Here is a 23,012-nt window from a genome sequence, read left to right as displayed (position 1 = left end):
AAAAACGTGGCTTACCTGGCTTAAGCATTGCGCACATATATATGATCACTTAGCAAAAGCAGGGCTGAGTTCAGGGTTGGTTTCATCAGCTCAGGGTTCAGGTTTCTCTATTTTGTTTGCAGTTCTCACTATAGTTTTCATGCAAAAACTGATCTCTGAAAATCATAGAGGTACTGCTAGTAACAAATAAATAAAGCTACCTGCTTTCTCAAGCATTTTTGATAGAAGAGTTTATATCCTGTAACTCCCTATAACTAGAAGGCCCCTGCTGTCTCACTGACCTGACTTGAATTACATGCCTATTTCTGAACTGAGACTATTTGCTAACAGATTCTGTGAGTTGTTGGCCCAGGTCTGGTTTCTTGATACTTGTGTGGGTGAAGATATTTCTACTATTGGCATAGACTACTCACTGTCTACACTAGAGTAGAGTCAATCTGCTCAACTACATTAATGATGCACAGTGAGGGGTGGTCAACACTGGAGTCAATCAAATGTATAGCTACCCATGAAAGAAAGACTAAAGCCCACTCTGTATGCTCTTATCTTTTCAAATGATAACACTTTTGCTTTCTATATTAAAGGGCTCACTAAGCATTATAAGTAATGAATAAGTATGAAGATCTCTTCAATCTAATGGCTGGCTTGGAAGTTTGGGGTCCTCTAGGATATTTGTAGAATAAGAATTTTGTCATTTCTTTCAGTTTTATGTACATATTTACCTGGAGGCAAGTTTCTTGGACTGGCTATGTTTTGTTTGAGCTAATGTGTGACTTGCCTCCCCTCACTTCCTGCTTGCCTGCCTACTTTTCATTTTTGTCCTGCATGCTATTCCCATACATTTCTGGGGGTTATGAGTTCCTTGTTACAAAGGGATTGTTCATACATGTGAGGTTTCTAGAGACCAAGCAGTGTCTTGAGACTCTGGTGAATGATCATTCAGCTTTGATCAGTGACAGGCAAAGAGAGTGCCTCTCTAAATTCCAGTGGGAAGGGTAACTGATACAACATGGATGTGGCTGCTACCTAAAATGAGTAGAGAGATTCTGTAAAATGGGCTATTATTTGGGTCCATGTTACTTCTGGATGTTAGCAATGGTCTGGACTTGTGATTGAAGGCTGGGCTGCCTGTTCAGCCTTCCTTGGCTTCAGCTTTTAGTCTTGTCAGTGTTTTTTGTTTTTTGGGGTTTTTTTTTTTTTTTTTTGCTCTATGCTCCATCAGTATCTACATGTTCCATTTCTACTCTCTCAGTACAGTTCATTAATTCATGTGTTTCTCCAAATCTATTAACTTATTATTTATTCCACGAGCTGTTTCTTTTTTTCTTTATGGTTTTTACACAGTAAGAGTCAGGGAGAGACTTTTACTTCAGCTCTGTTTATATGTGAATATTGACTGAACTACTTATTTAACCCTCTTTCACAGTTTCTAACCATTTTCTACGTCTTCAATTTCAAGTTGTCCCACTATTTATTCTTCTTTGAAAATTACATGCCCGCAGAGCCCTGAGGACAGGCATATTTTTATAGGATGAAGTAATAAATCAATATGATAGCGTAGGTCATTTATTTTACATTACTACCTTTGAGCCAGCTAGATAGTAGATGAGATGACTTTCAGAGAATCTTTTTAAAATTTTACCAAGGTAAACATTCTATATAAACTTACCATCATTTTAGAGGATTTTTAGAAATCAGAAAATTTCTATGTCAATTTAAAGGGGCAGCCTAATATGATGACTTGTTTCTTTTTCTTTTTTTTTTTTTAAGTTGCCACCAGGACTATTTCTGGTGCTCAGTACCTGCACAAATGAAGCACCTACAGGTGGGGACTGGGGGCTCAAACCCAGCTCCTTGCACATGGTAGCATGTGCACTTAACCAGATGTACTCCCACCTGCCTGCTCCCTAGAAGATTTATTTCTAACACCATTGCCTTTACTTCTAAAACATGATTGATGCATTTCTAATTAACAGCACATTTCATATATTCAATAAAAATAATGACTAGCTATTAGAGTTTACACATGTTTTCTTATTTTTTAATCCCAATTATCATAAATTTGTGGTTACATGTATAATATTTGTGTTTATTTTAAAGACTAAGGGAAAATCTCATAGTCATGAAATGTTGCAGAACTCTTGGTGGGACAAAAAAAAAACTTAACCCATAAACAACATTTTTTCCATTGGACCAAGATACTTGTTTCTCTCACTGAGAAAACTCTCCTATTGAATCTAAACAAACCCTAAGCTCCCATAACTTTTTTTCCTTCTCTCCTTTCTAGCTTTCCTAGGAAAGAATCAATAGACACTCAGAAAACATTAAGATACATTTTAATAAAAGAAAAATTGTTTTGTAAATGCCAAGGGGAAAACTAAAAGGGATTTTATCATTTCTGCAAAGACATCCACTGCTATATAACATATGGCTATTGACTGAGGGAGAGATCTTTCTCATTTGTTAAAGAAAAACACCATGGGGGTCGGGCAGTAACACAGTGGGTTAAGCACACTTGGCACACAAAGCACAGGGACCTGCATAATGGTCCATCCTGGTTTGAGCCACTGGCTCCCCACCTGAAGGAGGGTCACTTTACAAGTGGTGAAGTAGGTCTGCAGATGTCTGTCTTTCTCTCCCCTTCTCTGTCTCTCCTCCTCTCTCGATTTCTCTCTGTTTTATCCAACAACAACAACATCAATGGAAACAGTAACAAAAACAATAATGACAGCAACAAAGACAACAGGAGCAGTAGGTTCATAGTGCAGGCACTGAGCCCCAGTAATAACCCTGGAGGCAAAAAAGAAAAAGAAAAAAAGAAAGGAAAAAAAAAAGAAAAATACCGTTTCTTTAAAACTATAGGATAACTACTTAGAAACTCTCTCTGAAAGGTGAATTAAGTGCAAATTGCCAGATATATTGCAAACTTCATTTTTCTAGGTTTATATATTCTGAAAAAGGCAGCCTAGGAATGGGCCTGGCATTGGTGTTGCTGGGAGATGGACTGCAAGCCACACTAGGCTTTGATGTTGTTCTGTAGAAGAATAATCTCCCAGAGCACTAGCATCAAGTCCATTGTGTCTTAAGCAATGCAGTTCTGGTGGGCTGGGCAGTAGCACACTTGGTTAGGCAGACATATCATCATGTGCAAGGATCTGGGTTTGAGCCCCAGCTCCCCACCTGTAGGGAGGACACTTATGAGGTGGGGAGCAGGGCTGCAGGTGAGGACACTTCATGAGCAGTAAAGAAGGGCTGAAGGTGTCTCTCTTTCTCTCTCCCTATCTCCCCTTCCCTCTTAGTTTCTTTCTGTCCTATCAAATAAAAAGAAAATAGAAAGAAAAATATGGAAAAGTACCATTGTGTAATATTACCTTACACGCAAAGTGAGATCACTATAGGAACCACAAAATACCATGTGTTCCCTATCCTGGCTAACATGAATACTAACTACTCTTTACTAATAATAGTTTTAGCTTCACTCTATTTCCCTTCTACTTAAGTTATGAGTCAAGATGGCAACCAGATAGCTCATCTGGTAGGGTGATTGCATTGCCAAGCACATGACCCAGGTTTGAGCTCCTGGTTCACCATGTGGGAGTACTATAACACCGAAAGAATCTTCTCTGCTATGCTACTCTTCTCTTCCTCTCTTTCTCTCTCTCTCTCTCTCTCTCTCACTGTCTCTCTCTGTCTCTGTCTCTCTCTCTGGAATAATTGGCTTAGATATGTGAAAACCTGCTGGTGGTAGAAAAAACAAACAAACAAAAAAAGATTTGGTTTCCAAAATCACAGCATTATTCCTGCTTCCTGAAATAATTCAGTTCACAAGAAAGCCTTGTGCCTTGCTTCCTAAAATTCTCTGTAGTCAACCAACTGGAGCCTGATACTTGCAATTAGTTCTTTCTAACAGTCTCTTACTGAGATGCCCCACTGTTCCAGTGGTGTGTGATATGCTTTACTGCAACCAGCAATAAATCTAACTTGTTTAAATACAGGTGTGTCTGGTTGTTTTAACTGGAGAACATTATCAAAGTTTAGTTACTCAATTAGAGGAAAGATTTAAGTGCAGCATATTCTACTCTTAAGATTTTTTTATTCCCTGGGAGGAATACTCTAGGAATTACTTGTGGGGTTTTGCTGCTGTTATTCTTGACATAAGTAATTCATGGATTAATTATATTAACTCCATAGAGACAAATGCCATCCATTTACTGACGGCTATTAAAAATTTCTTCTTATTGTGGAGTCAACTTTTACTAACTATATGTAAAATAGTAGTAAGGGTAAATACTAAATTCTAGGGATGTTGTCGAGATTGAGTGACATAACGTGATATCTTAAGTACTCAATGTATTTTCATGGTTGTAATGCTTTTTAATTATTTTCATGATCTAGCAGTAGTATATTAGCCCTCAGGGTTCTATAATGAGAGCTTGTTTGGAGGTTCTAGCAGGGGAGCGCAGCTACTTGTATACCCTCGACCGAAGACCGACCGGTCGGTCTCTATTCGGGGAAGGTGGTCCTCTTCAACTGAGCGTGCAGCTTCAGAAGGGACGCACATGGAGCGGTGAGGGAGGAAGGGGCCACCCACCTAGCCAGCCAGATCAGCCGATTCAACCCTGGCAATCAATGGGGTGACAGATGTCGCAGCCAGATCCCCCTCACATCCAGGGTGATATAATGAAATATGACCTGAGTGACAGAAATTATTTTTTTATAATTCTGTAAGGTCAAGTTGTCCTTGTGGTTGGGTTCTGTATCTCTTCCTGGTTTCCTTCACATTGTGTTTCCACACAAGAAGCGAGAGGAAGGAAGGGAGGAAGAGAGAGAGAGAGAGAGAGAGAATTCTGATGTCTTATAAAGATTCTATTTCTATTATGGGAGAGTTACCATCATCTAAACTTTATTAACTCTGCAGAGATCATACAAAATGTCATTATCATACTGGGGATTAAGGCTTCAGAATATAAACTCTAGGTGATGGAGTTCCGTCCATAGCAAGTGAATTTAGCTTTTTTGTAGTTCATGAAAGAACTCACTAAGATAGCACTAAAAAGCCGAAATAGTAATATACAGTGTCAATTTCCAATATTGCCTTGGAACCTGATTTTGGTTAACCATTTGATACAAGCATCTATCAAATATTTATATGGTTCAAAATTATACTTTACTTGAGTCTCTTACTGAGATTTTTCATAACCTTTCACCACTGTATCTCCTTCACCCTCTCTGGATTTAGGCAGAGTGGCTCTTTACTAGAATTGGAGCGCTTATCAGAAGGGCAATTCCACTCACCCCCAGCTGGGCTTACTCAAAAAGCAAAGGGCTTTGGGTTTAACTGAAAGGATACAATATTGCTCTCTAGTTACTTATCCTAGAGTATCATTTCAAATTGTCTGCCACTTACTGATTTTTAAAAGCTGAGTTTAGAGAACTAACATGTAACATATTGTGACCCATTTATTACTTTATATATTATATCAATCCATTCTAATCTAAATCAGAATACAGTTGAGTACCTAGATTGTTTTATTTTGGCTTATGTAGGATTGCTTTTATAAATTGTGTTTTGTCATTGTGCCTTTAGCTGCTTTGGATGATGCTTCAAACTAAACTTTTCTGATACTTACTGCTAAATCTAGTAACTGGAAGACTAGCTAGAAAAACAGTAAGTGATCCATAAGTATTTGTTAACTGAATACATGTATGACTAAATAAACAAATGAATAAATTATGTGTATTCACCCTTAGGGTATATAGCACTCCTTCCTGTTAATTAGGGTAGTGGGAGGAATTTCTCATTGGATTCAAGACTAAGATTAGGGACATGTCACCATTATTTCTGAAATTTTTATTGATAAGATTAACATATAGTGACTTTTGGTGGGAAGTACAATCAGTTACCAGTTTAGTCAGTAGGTATAGTGTACAGTAGAATCTTAATTTTCCATATAGACTGTCTTACACGTCAGAAGCTTCATGGGGCGAGTTTTAAATGCAGTAAGTACTTATGGAAAGTTGCTGACCAAAAGACCAAAGAAGATGGTGAAGACAGTGTCAATAGTAAAGATTAATACCTATAAGTTCCAGTGATGTCTGGTACTTCCTGCCCAAACCTCCTGGGGTCAAGTTTAGATCAAATGAACAATGACTGGGTTGGACACAATTTGAATATATACTTCTGAATAACAAGGTTTTTTGCATCTCATGTACTTCAGGGATACCCAAAGATGATTCAGAAAGGCATGTGAAGATGATCTATATTTTAGTTGTACTAATAATCTCTGTCCTTATTCTCGTTTTTTAATCATTCACAAAGGGGAAGGGGCATAATGGTAAAATTGAGTTGTATGATATATTTTCAAAGGTCGCCCTTTTTAAGTGTTTTTGTTTTCTAAAAAAATTTCATATTTTTTTCTTAACACACTTATAGTTTAGGTATACATATAGAAAGGGTCAAGTCATATGAAAGTCTTCTGCATAAAAATACCATTTCATTTATTTGACATTTTATTAAAGCAGAGGACCACCCAGTCCTCTTGCAGTATTTCTTGTTCCTCAGGGATATCAGTGCCATCATGTGGGTATTGCCGGACATGGCTGGCAGGAACCCAGACAGGTTTGGAGTAATTCTGTGGAAAAAGGCAGCGAAACCCCTCCTCATAGTCAATAGGAGGTCAGGTCCTTTCCAAATTTGATCGAGTGGGTCTTTCCATTTGACCTTAATAGCGAGGAGGGTGTGTGGTGTTTGCCAATGAAGAATAATAGGAGGTTGGTCCATGTTTTGTAAATATTAAAGAGATTTAATGTATTTAAGGCTTTTGCCAACTGGATATTGGGGGGGTGCATTTCCCCTTTTTCTTTACTTAATTGAGCCTTAAGTGTTTGATGGGCCCTCTGGACAATGCCTTGTCCCTGTGGATTATATGGAATGCCTGTAGCATGGGTAATGTTCCAGAGGGAACACAAATCTTTAAATTTTTTGCTGGTAAAAGCATAGCCATTGTCAGTTTTAAGTTGAAGAGGTAGCCCCATTACAACAAAAGAGGAGAGCATATGGCTTATAAGCTTTTCTGAGCTTTCTCCTATCTGAGCCGTAGCCCACATAAACTTAGAGAAGGTATGAATTGAGACAAACACATATTTCTGTTTGCCAAAGTTGGGTATGGGGGTGACAACAATTTGTCAAAGAGCAGTGGCTTTGAAGCCTCAGGGGTTAACACCAAGAGTCTGAATAGGAGATGTTTTGATTAGACCTGCACAGGAGGAACATGTTGCAAGAAACCGTTTTAACTGTCCCAGAGGAATATCAGGAAATCGAGCTCAAAGGCCTTTAAGATTAACATGGGTTAGGGAATGAAAAGCAGCAGGATTAGAGACAGAGGCTAGGAGAATTCCTGTGGAGGTGAGGCGATCAGCTGCAGCATTCCCTTCAGACGGGGGACCGGAAGAGGGCTGTGGGAACAAAGGTGTTGAACATGCAGTGGTTGGTTTGAGGACAGCATAGAGACAATTTGAATTAAGAGAGGAGAATGGGGGTTGTCATCAATTCTAACATAAGATCGAGCAAGATATGGAAGTAAGTTAACAGTGTGCACACTGTCAGAAAAAAGGTTGAAGGATACTGGTACAGCTTTTAATGCACGGAAAAGAGCATAAAGTTCTTTGTACTGAGGGGAATTATCAGGAAGCTCAGTAAAGAGAGGTTTGGGATATTGCTGGTTTGGATAATATATAAAGGCAGCAGCTCCCTTTTTCCCATCATCAGTGAACACTGTAGGAGCAGAGAGGATGGGATCTCGAGAGACAAGTTTAGGTACTAGTAGAGGCAAAAGAGGGAAATAAGCTATCAAATTATTGGAGGGAAAATGATTATCTAGTTGTCCTGGTAAATGTTGGGAGCCATAATGACACTGCACACCACGCCCCTAAGATGGCACCGGCCATGTGGTGGGTAAACCAGTAAAGTGGTAAACAACTTTGTGGGAGTTGGACAATCCAACTTCACAGACTGTGTGCTGTACACATGAACTGTTTTATGATTGGTAGAAGGCTGCATGATCTATGAATGCTGTATGCTTGCTTAATGCCCATTGGCTGACTATGTAATAGTGAAAGGTACTTAAAGTGGCCATAAGAAGGAAATAAAGGAAATTGAGGAAGAAGACTCTGGTGTCCATGTCGTTGTTGCAGGCCGACAGCGACAAGTGGTGCCGAAACCTGGGAATCTCAAAATGGTCCGTGAGTAAACCGAAAGCTAGTCAAACAACTAGGGAGCTGCGAGAAGTGCAGGATTGTGATCACAGGTTAAGCTGCTTTGATGCAGGGAGACGCCATGGGAGGCTTTCAGTCAAGCCAGCTTATGGAAGGAACTATTAAGAAATTACTGAAGAGTAATGGGACCCCCGTTAAGATGGGGAACATTAGGACTTTCATGTCCATGGTAGAAGAGGTCGCTCCATGGTTCCTGGAAGAGGGACTTCTTACCATCCCGCAATGGGAACCCCTTGGAGAAGTTTTCAGAAAGATAGAGGACAAGGAGTCATTGAACGTGCTCATCTCACCTTAAAAAATTGCTTGTATAAACAAAAGGGCGGTATAGGGGAGATGTTTCGCTCCCCCCAAAGAGAAGCTGCATATTGCTCTCTTTTCTCTTAATTTTCTATCCCTGGATGAGTACGGGAAGGCAGCAGCAGATGGGCACTCCAACACCGACTTGGCCCTAAAGAAATGGTCATGTGGAAAGATCCTTTAACCGGCCACTTGGCCAGCCCGGACCCAGTTCTCAGATGGGTGCGAGGCTCTGTCTGTGTTTTTCCACAGAATAAGCAGACACCTGTGTGGATCCCGGGAAAGGCTGACCCGTGCTGTGACGCCTAAAGATGACTCCCCCGCGTGCCCTGCTGATCATGATATGGTGATGACGACGGTCATGGCACAAACGCGAACCCTGTGGAGTCTGGCCCTTGCGTGGCCATTCCACCTGCCAGTGACCAATGAGTCCAAAATCCTGCCAGCCTTCCTGTCCACAAATGCCTCCATGGGACTTCCTACAGTGCCTTTCGACCCGTCCACAGGATACTTCAATACCACGAACTTTCTAAGCCAAGAGACTGTCTGCTTTCAAGCCCCTGGGGTCTCGGCAGACTCTGTCAGACCCTGCCTGATGCTTTAGAATCAGACCTGGGAGATTTCTCCAATAGCTCCGGGTGCCCCTGGGAAGTCCCAATAACTTCTGCCACTGTCCCGCGGGTCTGCCCTCGTCGGGTGTGCAACTCCACCTTGCAGATTCCCGACCTTTAGCAACAGCTCTTTTGGAGGATATAACTACTCCTTTGGCAACCCCACAGAGGGTGCCCCAGTCAACCCTTGGCAAGTGTGGCTGTTCTGCACCTCGGGAGGGGGTTGCTCGGACATTTCCCCTTTATCCTTAGTGCGAGGAGCTACTTGGAAAAACTGCACCTATTCTTATACTCCCGGAGAGACGTTTAAAACTAATGATTCTCCTTCTGAATGTAATGCTTTATTGAACTTCCCCCCTACACCTGTATGTGTACAACAACCCTTCATGTTCATTGTTCATGCTTCGGTTAATACCACTCGCCTGCCTTGTAAGTCAAGGAGATGAAACCTGACACAATGTTGGAACGGTATGGGCACAGCTGTAGTGGCCAGGGTACCCACTTATCTCCCTGTACCCACTAAGATAGAGGAAGGAGAGTTAGAGATTTTGCTCCACCCCAGGCGAGATTTTGGCATCACAGCGGCAATTGTTGCTGCCATTGCCGTATCTGCTACGGCAGCCGCAGCTGCAGGCATTTCCCTAGGTACCAGCATACCTACTGCAGAAGCTCTAAGTAACTCACCGCATCCACAGCCGGGCCTTACAACCAATCTAGCTGTTGTTCAACACTTCAGAGCAGGTATCATGATTGTGAACCAAAGAGTAGACCTTCTCCAAGAGTTAGTTAGTTGAGCAAATAGCTGGCTGTTCATTGCGTGCGGAGCATGCCTGGAGTGTGTGTCACCAGTATGGCATGGGTCCATAACAGACTGGCAGCTAATCAGTCCAGGCGATTATCCCTGATGCTCAATGGCACCTGGTCCACTGAGTTTGACACGCTGACCAAGACCATGAGACGCCAAATTTTTTCATTAATACCACCAAAGTGCAGATTGCCATGGCTAAAGAGTTTGCCTCGTATGTGCTCTCGGCAGTCTCCCACCTAAAAGAATAAGCTGGAGTAGGGGTCCTCGGGACAGCACTGTGGGTCCCATCATCCTGGGCCTTTACTCTCTGTGTCGTCTCAGAGCACAGGCTCGAGTCGAACGACAAATTATGGTCCAGGCCATGTTGGCTATCCAAGGTGGAGAGACCCCTCAAATATGGCTAAGCATGCTGGACCAGTAGCCAAAGACGGGTAAGTTCCCTGGGGTTCCTATACCAACCTAAGACAGGTGGGTGGCATGCCAAGCTGCCCGGCCACTGAAGACGGGGAAGGGTACGAACAATCTGGGACAACCTAAGACAGGCATGGTCCTCTGCTCATTTTATTATATATAAACGGGGGAGCTGTTGGGGGCCATAATGACACTGCACATCACGCCCCTAACATGGTGCTGGCCACGTGGTGGCTAAACCAATAAAGTGGTAAACAACTTTGTGGAAGTTGGACGATCCAATTTCACAGACTGCGTACTGTACACATGAACTGTTTTATGATGGGTAGAAGGCTGCATGATCTATGAATGCGGTATGCTTGCTTAATGCCCATTGGCTGACTAAGTAACAGTGAAAGGTACTTAAGGTGTCCATAAGAAGGAAATAAAGGAAGTTGAGGAAGAAGACTCTGGTGTCCATGTCGTTGTTGCGGGCCTACAGCGACAAGAAAACCCATTAAACTTACGTGAATGGTGGCATATGAGCCATTCTGTATCTGTGAGAGGAAAGGAAAGAATGATTGAATCCGGTTCCCCTCCTAAGACCTGTACCGATCTGTTTCTTCCATGGCGAACCATGAATGCTAAGGCATCAATCTCCGTAAGAAGTCGTGGAGCTCCTCCTACTGGCATATGAAGCCATTCGAGAACTACATGCTTTTACCACAGTTGCCCCCACTATCGTGGGGGTGGAGTTAAAGATCAGAAGATTTACCAGAGAGGAGGGTGAGAACCGAACAAGGTGCATGTCCTGAAGAGCCTGGTTAACCCTTTCCAGTGCCAAGGAGGCTTCTGGGGTTAACATATGCTTTGAGGAGGGCTGTTTGTTTCCTTGTAACAAATCAAACAGCGGTTGTAGGCAGCTAGTAGGGAGATAAAGATACTGCCTAAGCCACGTTAAATTTCCAAGAAAATTTGGTAAAGAAGCAAGAGTGAGATTAGAAGGAAAAGTTACACAATGTTTTAAAGGACGAATCTGCGTTAGGGAAATCTCTGAGCCTAAGAAAGATTTTGGAAGGATTAGCTGCATCTTCTCAGGAGCTCCATTAAGGCCACTTTTCTTTAAGGCAGGGATACAAAAATCACAGAGGGCGGAGAGATCTGTATCTAATTCTCCCCATATTAACACGTCATCCATATAATGAAAATCTGTAAGGCCCTTATGAATATAAGGGGAAAGGGCAGGTTTAGCAGCCTCTTGGCAAATAGGAGGACTACTGGGCATGCCCTGGGGCAGTACCACCATTCATATCTATCGGCAGGGCTGGCGTTCTTAATAGAAGGAACAGAGAAGGCAAAACGTTTGCAATCTCGTGGGTGCAAGGGAATAGAGGAAAAACAATCCTGTATATCAATAGCTATGATTGGAGTTCCTGTGGGGATTGCAGAAGCAATAGGCAAACCCCTTGGGGGGAGCCCCTAACCTGCATGGTTTTATTAACTGCACAAAGATCTTGGAGGAGGCGCCATTTTCCCAAGTGCTTTGTAATCACAAAGACAGGAGTATTGCATGGGCTCTGGGAATGACAAATGTGTCCCAAGTACAACTGCTCTCCCCAAGCTCTTTTAAAATTTCTAGTTTCTCCCTAGACAAAGGCCACTGTTCCAGCCAGACAGGCACGTTAGGAAGTCAACATAAACGGGGAGTTCTGTATTAACAGTGGCACGTAGTATTGGGGGTGCTGATCAGGTCTACTAGTCTCACAGGAGTGAGTGTGGTGCCCTGCAGAGGTGTCTGAGGATATTACTACATCCAGAGATTCCAGCAAGTCTCTCCCCAATAAATTGGTGCTGATATCAGCTACAAAATGATGAAAGCATCCAGTAGTCCCTCTGGATCTTCCCACAAAAGGGAATCTCCTGTGAGGAATGCTTGAGTCAACCCTCCAACAACATATAAACGTGGTCCTGGGAGGATTTCCCAAGTGCGGGGAACCTCTGTTTGTCTTAAGATTGTCTTATCTGCCCCCATGTCAATCAAACACTTAAAAGGAATATTACCAATCCTTATTGTCATAGTTGGGTGACCCCTTTCTAAAACAGGGGTGGTCCACAAAACCTCAGGCTCTGAATCCATCTGTTCTCTAGCTCCAGCTGGTTGTTTCTACTCTGGAAGTTCCCACACACTGTGCGTTCCTCTTTCTGCTCACCCTCTGCCATTGTTACATGGTATGGTGAGCGGAGCAATGGGTTGGGTCCCAAGCTGGGTTTCTATTTATGGAAGGAGGGCATGTCACCAAGCAAGTGAGCTGCTTCATTCCCTCTTGAAGGTGGGGCTAAGGGAAGCTCCATACCTAGTTTAAATCCCTGTTTACATTTGGCAGGGGCATTCCATTCCTATGGCACCTTGACCAACAATCTCTCCTCCAATGAAATCCCTTCTGCCATCTGCAACAAGGCATTCGGGGTCTCTGGCTCCCTGACTGGAGGCGGGGCTGTCCTGAATGGAGGCAGGGTCGTTGTTTTATTTTCTGGACATTTGTTACGTCAATGCCCTTGGCGACCATACTGAAATCAAGCTCCTTTTCACTTATGTAGGGTCGCTGCATAGGCCTGCATCATATGTACCTGACAAGAGCTTGACCTAAGATCCTATGTAGCTAAACTCCGGCTATCTGGGTGTTCGTTGTTAAGAGTGATACAGGCCTGCCAGACAACTGGAAGCATGCCATCCCAGACAATGGCTCTCAGGAGGAGAAAACGGTCATCAGGATTATAAATCTTCCTTTCCAAACTCGATTGGACTCTGACAATGAATTTAGCCAAGGATTCGTATGGTTCTTGTTGAAGGGAGACAATGGAGGCTGAGGCTGAGGCTGCTCCTGTGGGAGGTGTTAACTGCTCCCATGTTCTCAATGCACAGAGGCATACCTGATCAAAATACCCAGGTGGAAACTTGGTCTCTGCTTGTTGAATTCCTATTTCCAATGACCCATTCCAAACAATGTATCAAAATTCCACTCTGGCTGATTTTGACTATTTTTCTGCGATTGCTGTAAACACTCATCACGGAAAAATGCCTCCCAGTGCAGGAAGAGGGGGCCTGGGAGTGTAGCACGAACGACGTCACTCCAATCTTGGGGGTGTTAAGGTTCTGAAGCAGGCCTTGTAAAATGGACCTGGTCAATGGAGCATGAAGTTCATCATCCTTAGAAGCCTGGTGTAACGCTTTAAGTTCTGTGGTGGAATACGGATACCAGGCCTGAGGTTTTTGTCTAATGGGGTCAACATTGACCAGGAATGTGTGGACTTGTTCTGATAGTTGTGTAGCAGCAGTGGAAGAAGTCACAGAAGTGGAAGCTGCTGGATAAGCAGTGGCCACAGGAACAGCTGTGGAGGCCGCAGGAGAATCCGGACATGTGTCTGCCAAAATGGGGGTGGCCAAAGAAGTGGCTGTGGAAGCTGCAGGAGAATCCAGACTCGTGTCTGCTGAGATGAGAGCCTCGGGGAAAGATACAGTGGTCTTGGGGTGGGTCCGGATTAGGACAGGCTTTGCTTCATCTTTTAAGCATTTATGGTGCTGGGTAAGTGCTATGACCATTTCCTTTAATTCTTGGACCTCAGCCTCAATGTCCCTTAGCCTTTTGGGAGGTTGCCCTATATATCCCCTAAAAGCTGCAACCATGGTCAAAAGTATCCAAGGTGTGGCCCCGAGAAAAATTTACAAGAGATATAAAAACTGTATATAGCGAAAAGAATACTGAGCACAGTGGCTCTGCCTCCTTCAATATTTGTGATATGTGTTAGAATTCTGAAGAGCAGTTAGAGTGCAATCCTGACGATGTTCACTGACAGAACCAAATCACATGAATCCCAGCATCCAGGGAATGCATAGTGTGGTTTCCTTAGCTTGCCAAGCATTTACCACTCTCTTTATTCCAGATTTGTGGTCATGTTTTCTGTCATGTGTTCATCGGAGCAGTATCCATCCATATTAGCTGATGAAAAGCTTTTAGATGCTGCTACTGCTGTCTGTGCCTCCAAGGTCCACATATTTGGGGCACTTGCAATGCCAGTTAAAATGTAAATTTCACAGGAGTGTTATGGAGTCATTGGAGTGACGATTTGGTGAGGCTCAGATATTTTGTCACTTTCATAGAGCTCCAGCTACTTAGAATATAAAAAAAAGAGAAGACATTCAAAAAGGAAAAAGATTGGAATGACACCCCTGGTGAGCCAGGAATCTTGGTAAATAAAAATCCTCAGTGGGGAGCCTGCTAGTAGCAGCTCTCCAGCCCCTGGGGTCTGGTTATGGGCTGGGAGGGAGGGGTACTCTTCAGAAATAATCAAAAGATTTCCTTCCCCCCCTCCATTTCTAACCCAAGTTTGAGCTATGGAACTCCTCCTTGGTGTCACACTTAGGACCCCTTATTCACTGTCCTGTTGGCGGTCCAGTATCCTACCCTATACAGCCATTGTTGTCAGAGTTCAAGCCAGCAGCTCCCTCGGATCTGCCCCATCAAGTCTGTACCTCTTATACATTCCATTCTCTGTTGCACCTCCTCAGGCTGCTGTCATTCATATACTAATAGTCTCAAACTCCTGTTTGGGTCACAACAATTCCCCACTTTTGATTATAGACATGGACAAGATGTACAGTCTGTATGAGCATAGGTGAAATAACAAATCTTCAGTGATTCTAGAGTTACCACTAAAAACTCTGCCTTCAAAACCCACCCATCCACCCCTCCCATGACTGTGGGCGCAATAACTGGCTATTAACCACCTATTAGCCTGAAGACCTGTGGTCTCGTATCTGTGTTTAATCCAGAGAGGGTCTATCACTCAGGGAAGCTCAAAACAGAGACTTACAGAGGTTTCCCCACGTTCACGTGGCTCCTGGGGTGGCAGTCATGGAATATCCAGGGTGGTGGATTGCTGCTGCTGTTGTTACTATTATTATTATTATTATTGCCTCCAGGGTTATTGTTGGGGCTGGTGCCTGCACTACAATTCCACTGCTCCTGGAGGCCATTTTTTCCCTTTTGTTGCCCTTGTTTATCATTATTATTATTGTTGTTGTTATTTCTCTCATTGTTGGGTAGGACAGAGAGAAATGGAGAAAGGAGGGGAAGACAGAGAGGGGGAGAGAAAGATAGACACCTGCAGACCTGTTTCACCATTTACAAAGAAATGCCCCTGCAGATGGGGAGCCACGGGCTCGAACTGGTATCCTTATGCCAGTCCCTGCGCATTGTACATGCACACTTAACCTGCTGCGCTACCACCAGCCTGCACCACCCCTTCTATTTAATTTCCTTCCTCTCTCCTTTCATTTCTTTCTTCCTTCTTTCCTTCCTTCCTACCTTCCCTTTTTTTCCTTCTTCCTATTTATACTAGGTAGGATCTATAGAAATTGAATGATGTGGGTGGAAGAATGCCTGCTTCACTGCTTGTGAAGCATCCCTTCTGCAGTGAAGTAGGGGCTCGAACCCAGATCCTTGTATATGGTGACCTGTGTATTTAACCAGCTGCACCCCCACCTGGCCTCCCGTATCTTCACGTTGTATTCCACTGTGTATACACATTATATATTTTCATCCAATTAATGAAAAAAATTTGGGGGTAGAGATAGAGAAGATGAGAGGATAGGGAGGGGAGAGAAAGTAGAGAAAGAGAGACACCTTCAACACTGCTTGACTTGAGACGCTTTTCCCCTGCAGGTGAGGACTAGGGCATCTGAACGAAGGCCTTTGCACACTGTTACATGTGCACTCTACCAGGTGAACCACTACCTGGCCATTTATTCTACTTTTCCTAAAGCATTTTTTCTTTGACTTTTATTATTTTTAAAAATTTATTATTGGATAGAGACAGAGAGAGAAATTTAAAAGGGAGAGAGAAAAAGATATCTACAGCCCTACTTCACCATCCGTGAAGATTTCTCCCTGCAGGTGTGGACCAGGGACTTGAACCTGGGTCCTTACCTACTGTAATGTGTGTGCTTAACCAGTTGTGCCAACACCTGACCCTTCCCCTTTTCTTTATTTTAAAAAATATTTTATCTATTGTTGGATGGAGACAGATATTGAGGGGAGGGGAAGACAGAGACACACAGCCCTGCTTCACCACTTGTGAATCGTTCCCCTGCACATTGGAAAGTGTGCGTTCAACTGGAGCTAAGCTGCTAAATAGCATAACAACATACATAACTGTGACTTTAAGATACTTGAATTATAAGTACTCATGTAATTGTGCCTCACCTACAAAAGACTTTGTAACCAACTTTATGCCACCAGTTCCTTTTATCTCTTTATTAATGTAGCACATATATTATCAAATTGTGTGTCTATGTTGAAAAATTGAAGATTAGTCATAAATACTATGCCACTTCGCATAAGTACTTCTGGACTCTTCTCTTAACAATGGCATTCTTCTCACTGCTGGGGAAAAGTATCTGTATTTACCTGAAGAATAAAGAAACATTCATGTGAAGAGAAACATTGGTGATCATGTCCATTGCAGCATTATGTACAATAATTAAATGCCGCAAACAACCCAATGTCCATCCACAGACAAATGGACTAGGGGCCAGGCAGTGAGTGGCATAATTGGTTAAGTATTCACACTACAGTGCACAAGCATCCAGGTCCAAGGCCCCAGTCCCCACCTGCCAGAGGTGATGGTGCAGTGCTCCAAGTATATCTCTTTATCTCTATGTCCCCTTTCCCTAAAGTAAAAGAAATATCTTACCTCCAATGTGGTATAAATGAACTTGGGAAAAAAAACACCTCAGAAGCAAGCAAACTGTAAGACTTGTGAGATCTTTGGTAGTTATCTTTGGGAGATGGGCGGGTGGGGACAGAATATTTAGGGGGTGGGTGTGGTGTGGAACTATCCATTGTAATTTTACATCTTGTAACCTATTAATCACAAATAAAAATTTAAAAAATGTAATCCTCGTAGCTGATCTACTAATTCCTTTCAAAGAATAGTAATTCTGGGTGCCGGGTTAAGCGCACATGGTGCCAAACTCAAGGACTGGGGTAAGTATCCCGGGACGAGCTCTGGCTCCCCACCTGCAGGGGGGTCAATTCATGAGCGGGTAAAGCAATCTGCAGGTGTCTATCTTTCTCTCCTCATCTCTTTTTTACCCAACTTTCTCAATTTCTCTCCTATCCAATAACAGTGACAGCATTAAAAACAACAACAATAAAACAACAAGGGCAACAAAAGTGAATAAATGGTGTCCAGGAGCAGTGGATTCGTAATACGGGAACCAAGCCCCAGCAATAACCCTGGAGAAAAAAAACAAAAACCACTACATTTAAAATTTTTGCTTTTCCTATTTCAAGATAGAGACAGTTAAGAGAGTGTAAGATGCCAGGGCACTAATACTTCTTTCAGTGTGTTAGGGACTGGGCTCAAACTCAGGACATTCTCCAAGGGGGCTATTTCACTGAACTCAAATTTGAATGTTTTCAGGTGGAGTTAATGTGACATGTTCCATGGACACAGTGCTCATAAATGCATTGACTGAAAAGCCAGACTGACAGAGCCAAATGCTGCCCTATGACTAAATCAAAGAGCTGAGAAGTGGGTGATGGCCCCCCCAGTGTGGTGCACAGTTTACAGAAGGCTAGGACCCGCACGGGGCACTTGCTGGCTATGGAAGCTCCTGCACAGGGTGGAGGGGCTTTTTTTTTTTTTTTTTTTTAAAGTTTATTTATTTTGGATAGAAATTGAGAAAGGATGGGGAGACTCAGTGGGGGAGATAAAGATAGAAAAGGAGAGGGGGAAAAACAGCCGGACTTCACAACATGAAGTTTCTTCCGGATGAGGGAAGGAACGGTTGGGAGCTTGAACTTGGGTCCTTGTGCAGGGTAGCATGTACTCTAAATCAGGTGCACTACCACCCAGCCTTAGAGGGGCTTGATGAGAGGTGGAGTGGTGCAAAATTGCCACTCTTCTGTCTCTCTCTCCCATACATGCTGACATCACTGTGAGTATGTGTGACAGGATGGTGGTGGCGGTGGTGGTGGTGGTGGTGGTGGTGGTGGTGGTGGTGGTGGTGGTGGTGTGAGAGCCATCATCATTCCAAAATTCCACACAGTTTTTGGGAGGTCTTTATTTTATTTTATTTTATTTTATTTTATTCTTTTGGTCATTTCGAGGGCTTCATATTCCAGTATGACATTTTCAGGTACACACATGCACACAGAGAGAGAGAGAGAGTGAAAGAGAGGGACACCACAGAACTAAGATTTTCTCCAACACAGTGGAGTCTGGGCTTGAACCTGTGTTGCACACACAGCAGAGCACTCCACCAGCCACATGAAATGTTTTGATGGTCTGGTTGGGTGCGGGTGGGGGTGTCTTCTCTGAGGAGGATCCCAGGGCAGGACACCCCAGGAAGTGACCTCACAACCTCACGCTGGAACCCAACAGACTTGGAACCCTGCTTGCCTGGCAACCACATTCTATCCACACACAGACCCTCTCTAGACATTTGGTGTCAGAGCTGGTGAGGAAAGATGCCCTCTCGTGTGAAGGGCCGCTCAAGCCCCATGCAGAGCAAAGCCTGCTGCCCAGGCAGAGCGACTGCACTGTGCTTGCGGGCGAGGAACTTCCTGTGGAAGCTGTGCCTGCGTAGCTGCTGTCATCTTGAGGTACCCAGGGTTGGGGGTGTCCATGGTCAGCACAGTGGGAGGATGGTCAGACCTGTCTACAAACACACATGAACACACACACACATAACACACACACGCACACGAACACAAATACTGTGTGTGTTCCTGTGAGTGTGTGTGTGTGTGTGTGTGTGTGTGTGTGTGTGTGTGTGTTTGTCTGTGTGTGTATGTGTGTGTAAGTCTCTGTGTGAACATTGGGGAAAGCCTGTCCTTGCAGGAGGGAGGGCCAATGGTTAACCTCCAGATCAGGGCTTTCTGGCAAGCTGGGGGCTGCAGAGGTGTCCCTGTCTTGGGGTACAATCCCCATGGAGGTGTGTCCGTGTCCTTGGGATCTGTCTTCCCTGGAGTGGTGTCTGTGTCCTAGGGAACTGTCCTCCTAGGGAAGGTTTGTTTCTGTCTTGAAGGGGGGAGGGGTTTGTGTCTGCATGGAGGTTTAAGACCCTGTCTTGGGGGTGTTTTCCCCTTGGAGGTCTGTCCCTGTCATGTGGATCAGTACTGGCCAGGAACAGAGTTGGGCGCTTGGCCGTGGGAGGGGGCTCTGAGCCCTGGCCCTGTGCACTGTCCCTGCAGAGGCCGCAGCCGTATTGCACAGAGGTGACTGATGTGATCGAGGGCGAGCCGCCACTCTGCGAGGAGACAGAGGAGCAGCAGGAGACGCAGAACGTGTGCAATGATGCACCGTACCTGCTCGTGTCGGAGGAGCGATACCGAGGAGGCCTTCCTGCCCAGGCCGGGGGCTGCTGCCCCCGCAAGGGCAATCGGGTGCGCCTGGTGGTCAGCGGGAACCACCTGCATGGGGACATTGTCCTGCACAGGCCTCCCAAGAGTCCACGGCTTGCAGAGCACACTGGTGAGACTGCAGGCAGGCGTGGAGCATTGTGGGGGCTGCCCTGGGCCCCACAGGAATACCCCACAAACCCTCGCCCCCAGAGGCTGAGGCTGCACCAGGAGATGGCTATCCTCAGCCCCTCAGGGAGGGCAGCAGGGGAAGTGTCCCAGGGAGCCAGGCGGGGCCCCCTCAAGGCCTGCACTGGGGTCTGGCCTTAGACAGCACATGGGAACTAGAAGCCAGGGCTTGAATCTCCTGCTCTTTCAATGACATGTCCATTTGCAGCTCCAGCCCCACAGAGCTCACCGCAACCTGAAGGCACAGCTGAAATGGCCAGAGCAGCAGAAGGGCCGCTGCCCTCTACTCCGCCTCCTGCACAGGCGCCAAGTCTGCAGGCACGACCACGTGTCATCCCATGGCAAATGTGGCTTCTGAGCCTATGCGCCAGGACCTCAATGGAATCTGAGGTGGCACAGCTTGCAGTTGTTCAAGGACAGGAGCTTAACTTGCCCTCCCTGCGCCATAAGTTAATATTCTTCTTTGCTTTCTGTGTTATAATGTTAACTTTACTTTACATTTGTCTGTATTTAATTTGTATTCATACATTTTTTGATTATTTTTTAGTCCTTATCTATGTTGAGTATTTTTAGGAAACAGTGCCTCTTATAATAAAGTTGTGTGCAGTGGAGCATGTTGTCCATTGATGGCGCCAGTCTGCCTATACAAAGGCACAGCTGAAGTTCTGAAATCACAGATCCAAATGTGGGACCCTGTGAAAACCTGGTAGAGCTTAGGGGAGCTCTCCCATCCTTGTTATGGTGGTCTGGAAAGACACCTCACTTGTTAGTCTCTCCCCTGTGGGGATGGAGCTAAGAGGAAACCGCTTTCTGTGACTCAGTTTCCCCTTGTTAGTCTCTCAAGGCTTCACAAAAGCCTGCATCCTCTCACACATAGTTCACTCCCCTGATAGCCGACCAAATGGCTGCCTGCTTGTAAGTTCACTCAAAGTTCATTATATTCACCCAGAGTTCACCATCCTTTCATCCTTTGGTCACACACTCCATCACAAGCCTTGCCAGGACCCTGGCAGTGAGACCCCACACCTATTTCATGGTCTTTGACATCTATGATTTACAGCAAGCCTTGCCCTTCTCTGCTTTATTTCACCTTATGGGTTTAACCACTATGATTTTCTTAATACCTTTAGATAATGAACTTGTCTTGCATCATGGAAACTAATTGCTTTGACCTTTCTGGACCTCATCAATTCTTGTCATTCCTACGCCTCCCCACTATAGGGGTAGCTGACCTTTCAGAAACCTGTAGTTTCTGACATATGTGAAAAATGTCCTTTGTTCTGTTTGCTATAAAACCCTGTGCTTAACCCAAGTAAAGACGAAGTTCATACCTGAGTTTCCCCTGGTGCTTCTTTCTGTTTCACATGGTCACTAGAACCAGTGATGGGAAGGCCAGTGGCTAACTCAGGTTGTGAGGCAACCCACGTGAGCACCAGCATCCAACAATTCAGGCTTTGGGAAGCAGAAAGAAAGGACTTCAGTTACTTTAATCACAGAGTTAGGTCCTTTGAAAGCTGCTGGGTAAAATGGCTTCAAGACCTCCTTATACAGGTCACCTGTGATGACAGGCTGTCACTTCTGTGACTGCCTCTATGCCTTTGCCAGAGCAGGAGCCCCTGAGGAGGCTGCTGCCTGAAGAATGGTTGTCTGGGGGGGTGGCTCGGGGCTGGCACTTCATGTAACATGTTGCCGACACAAGACTTTGTGCAGTAGCTTGATTCATGAGATCCCAGGACTACACACAACGCCCAGTTATCCACCAATGGTGGAAGGAGTCAGCGTTGTGTTTTATGAATACAGAAGGACGCTATTCACAATGAGAAAGAACCAAAGTAGGTGAATCTGACTTAGATACATCTCCGACAGAGTAGAACAAAATAAGTCAGACCTGGAAGGGAACCATATTATATAATTCGATGTATTTCAGATTTTTTTAAAAAGCAGCTTAAATAATACTCACAGAGGTTAAAAGAGTAGTGAAACCCAGGGACATTTGCAGGAAGGATGAGCGGGAAGACAGAGCACCTCAGATCTGATACATTCATGTCTTCGCTCTATGAACACCCTGAGTCCTGATTGTGTGTCAAAATATGACAAGGAGATTCTCTGAACATTCACAGATACTGATTAGTCATGTTAGTGATGAAGGCGGCAGAATGCTCAGGACTGGCAGCGGTGTCTAACATAAAATTTCATAGTAGGGGGTCGGGCAATAATGCAGCGGGTTAAGCATATGTGGTACAAATTGCAAGGACCAGTGTAAGCGTCCTGGTTTGAGCTCCGGCTCCCCACTTTCTGGGGGTCGCTTCACAGGTAGTGAAGCAGCTCTGCAGGTATCTATCTTTCTCTCCCCCTCTCTGTCTTGCCCTCCTCTCTCAATTTCCCTCTGTCTGGCAGAAATGACAACAACAATAATAACCACCACAACAGTAAATAACAAGGGCAACAAAAAAGGGGGGGAAATAGCCTCCAGGAGTAGTGGATTCACAGTACAGGCACAGAGCCCCAGTGATAACCCTGAGGACAAGAAATAAAAAAATATATATCAAAGTGTTCATGCAGTGTGGTGACACACCCACTTGAGCACAAGCATTACAGAATGCAAGGACCCAGGTTTAAGCACCTGGTCCCTACATGCACAGGGGAAGCTTCCCTAGCTCTTCCTTCCCTCTTAATTTATCTGTCTCTCTACAAAATAAAAATTTAGAATATTAAAAAGAATATATTTAAGTCTTAGGTGTGGAGACCACTTGTGCAGAAAAACTGCTGGGCTAGGGAGATGACTCAACCTGTTACCACACCAAGCTGCATGCCTGAGACTCCAGAGGTCACAGGTTCAGTTTCTGGTACAACCTTCTGCCAGAGCTAAGCAGCACTGAGGTATGTTGAAACTTTAACTTAAAGAGGAGTTTGGGGAGTTGTGGTGCATAAAAGGATTCACAGCAGGGCGCTGGTACCTGGTTTAAACAATACAATGGGTAAAAGGTCAAATCAGCAGTTATCATCAGGGGTTAAGCGTATGCTGGGTCCATAAAG

The 23,012-nt window shown here is 44.4% G+C and overlaps 1 protein-coding gene and 1 long non-coding RNA gene across 2 annotated transcripts in view; both read left to right on the top strand.

The window, feature by feature from the left end:
• Positions 1 to 23,012, top strand: part of LOC132538715 (uncharacterized) — a 496,566-nt gene that overhangs the window by 379,833 nt on the left and 93,721 nt on the right. The gene's annotated exons all lie outside the window — the stretch shown is intronic.
• On the top strand, positions 14,064 to 20,552 carry LOC132538747 (uncharacterized). The gene is made up of 3 exons (XM_060191913.1): positions 14,064 to 14,121; positions 19,540 to 19,920; positions 20,185 to 20,552. Exons 1-3 carry the CDS (start codon positions 14,064 to 14,066, stop codon positions 20,547 to 20,549), a joined length of 804 nt encoding a protein of 267 aa, XP_060047896.1. The 3' UTR covers positions 20,550 to 20,552.

Source organism: Erinaceus europaeus, chromosome 5 (assembly GCF_950295315.1).
Source record: "Erinaceus europaeus chromosome 5, mEriEur2.1, whole genome shotgun sequence".
Classification (NCBI taxonomy): Eukaryota; Metazoa; Chordata; class Mammalia; order Eulipotyphla; family Erinaceidae; genus Erinaceus; species Erinaceus europaeus.
The sequence above is the reverse complement of the archived record's forward strand: the minus strand, read 5'-3'. Positions and strand labels throughout refer to the sequence as shown.

Coding starts and splice junctions, on each gene's coding strand:
- LOC132538747 (XM_060191913.1), top strand. CDS start 14,064: ATGGTCAAAAGTATCCAAGGTGTGGCCCCGAGAAAAATTTACAAGAGA. Junction 14,122..19,539: donor TTACAAGAGATATAAAAACT/GTATATAGCGAA, acceptor TTCCCCTTGGAG/GTCTGTCCCTGTCATGTGGA. Junction 19,921..20,184: donor ACGGCTTGCAGAGCACACTG/GTGAGACTGCAG, acceptor GTCCATTTGCAG/CTCCAGCCCCACAGAGCTCA.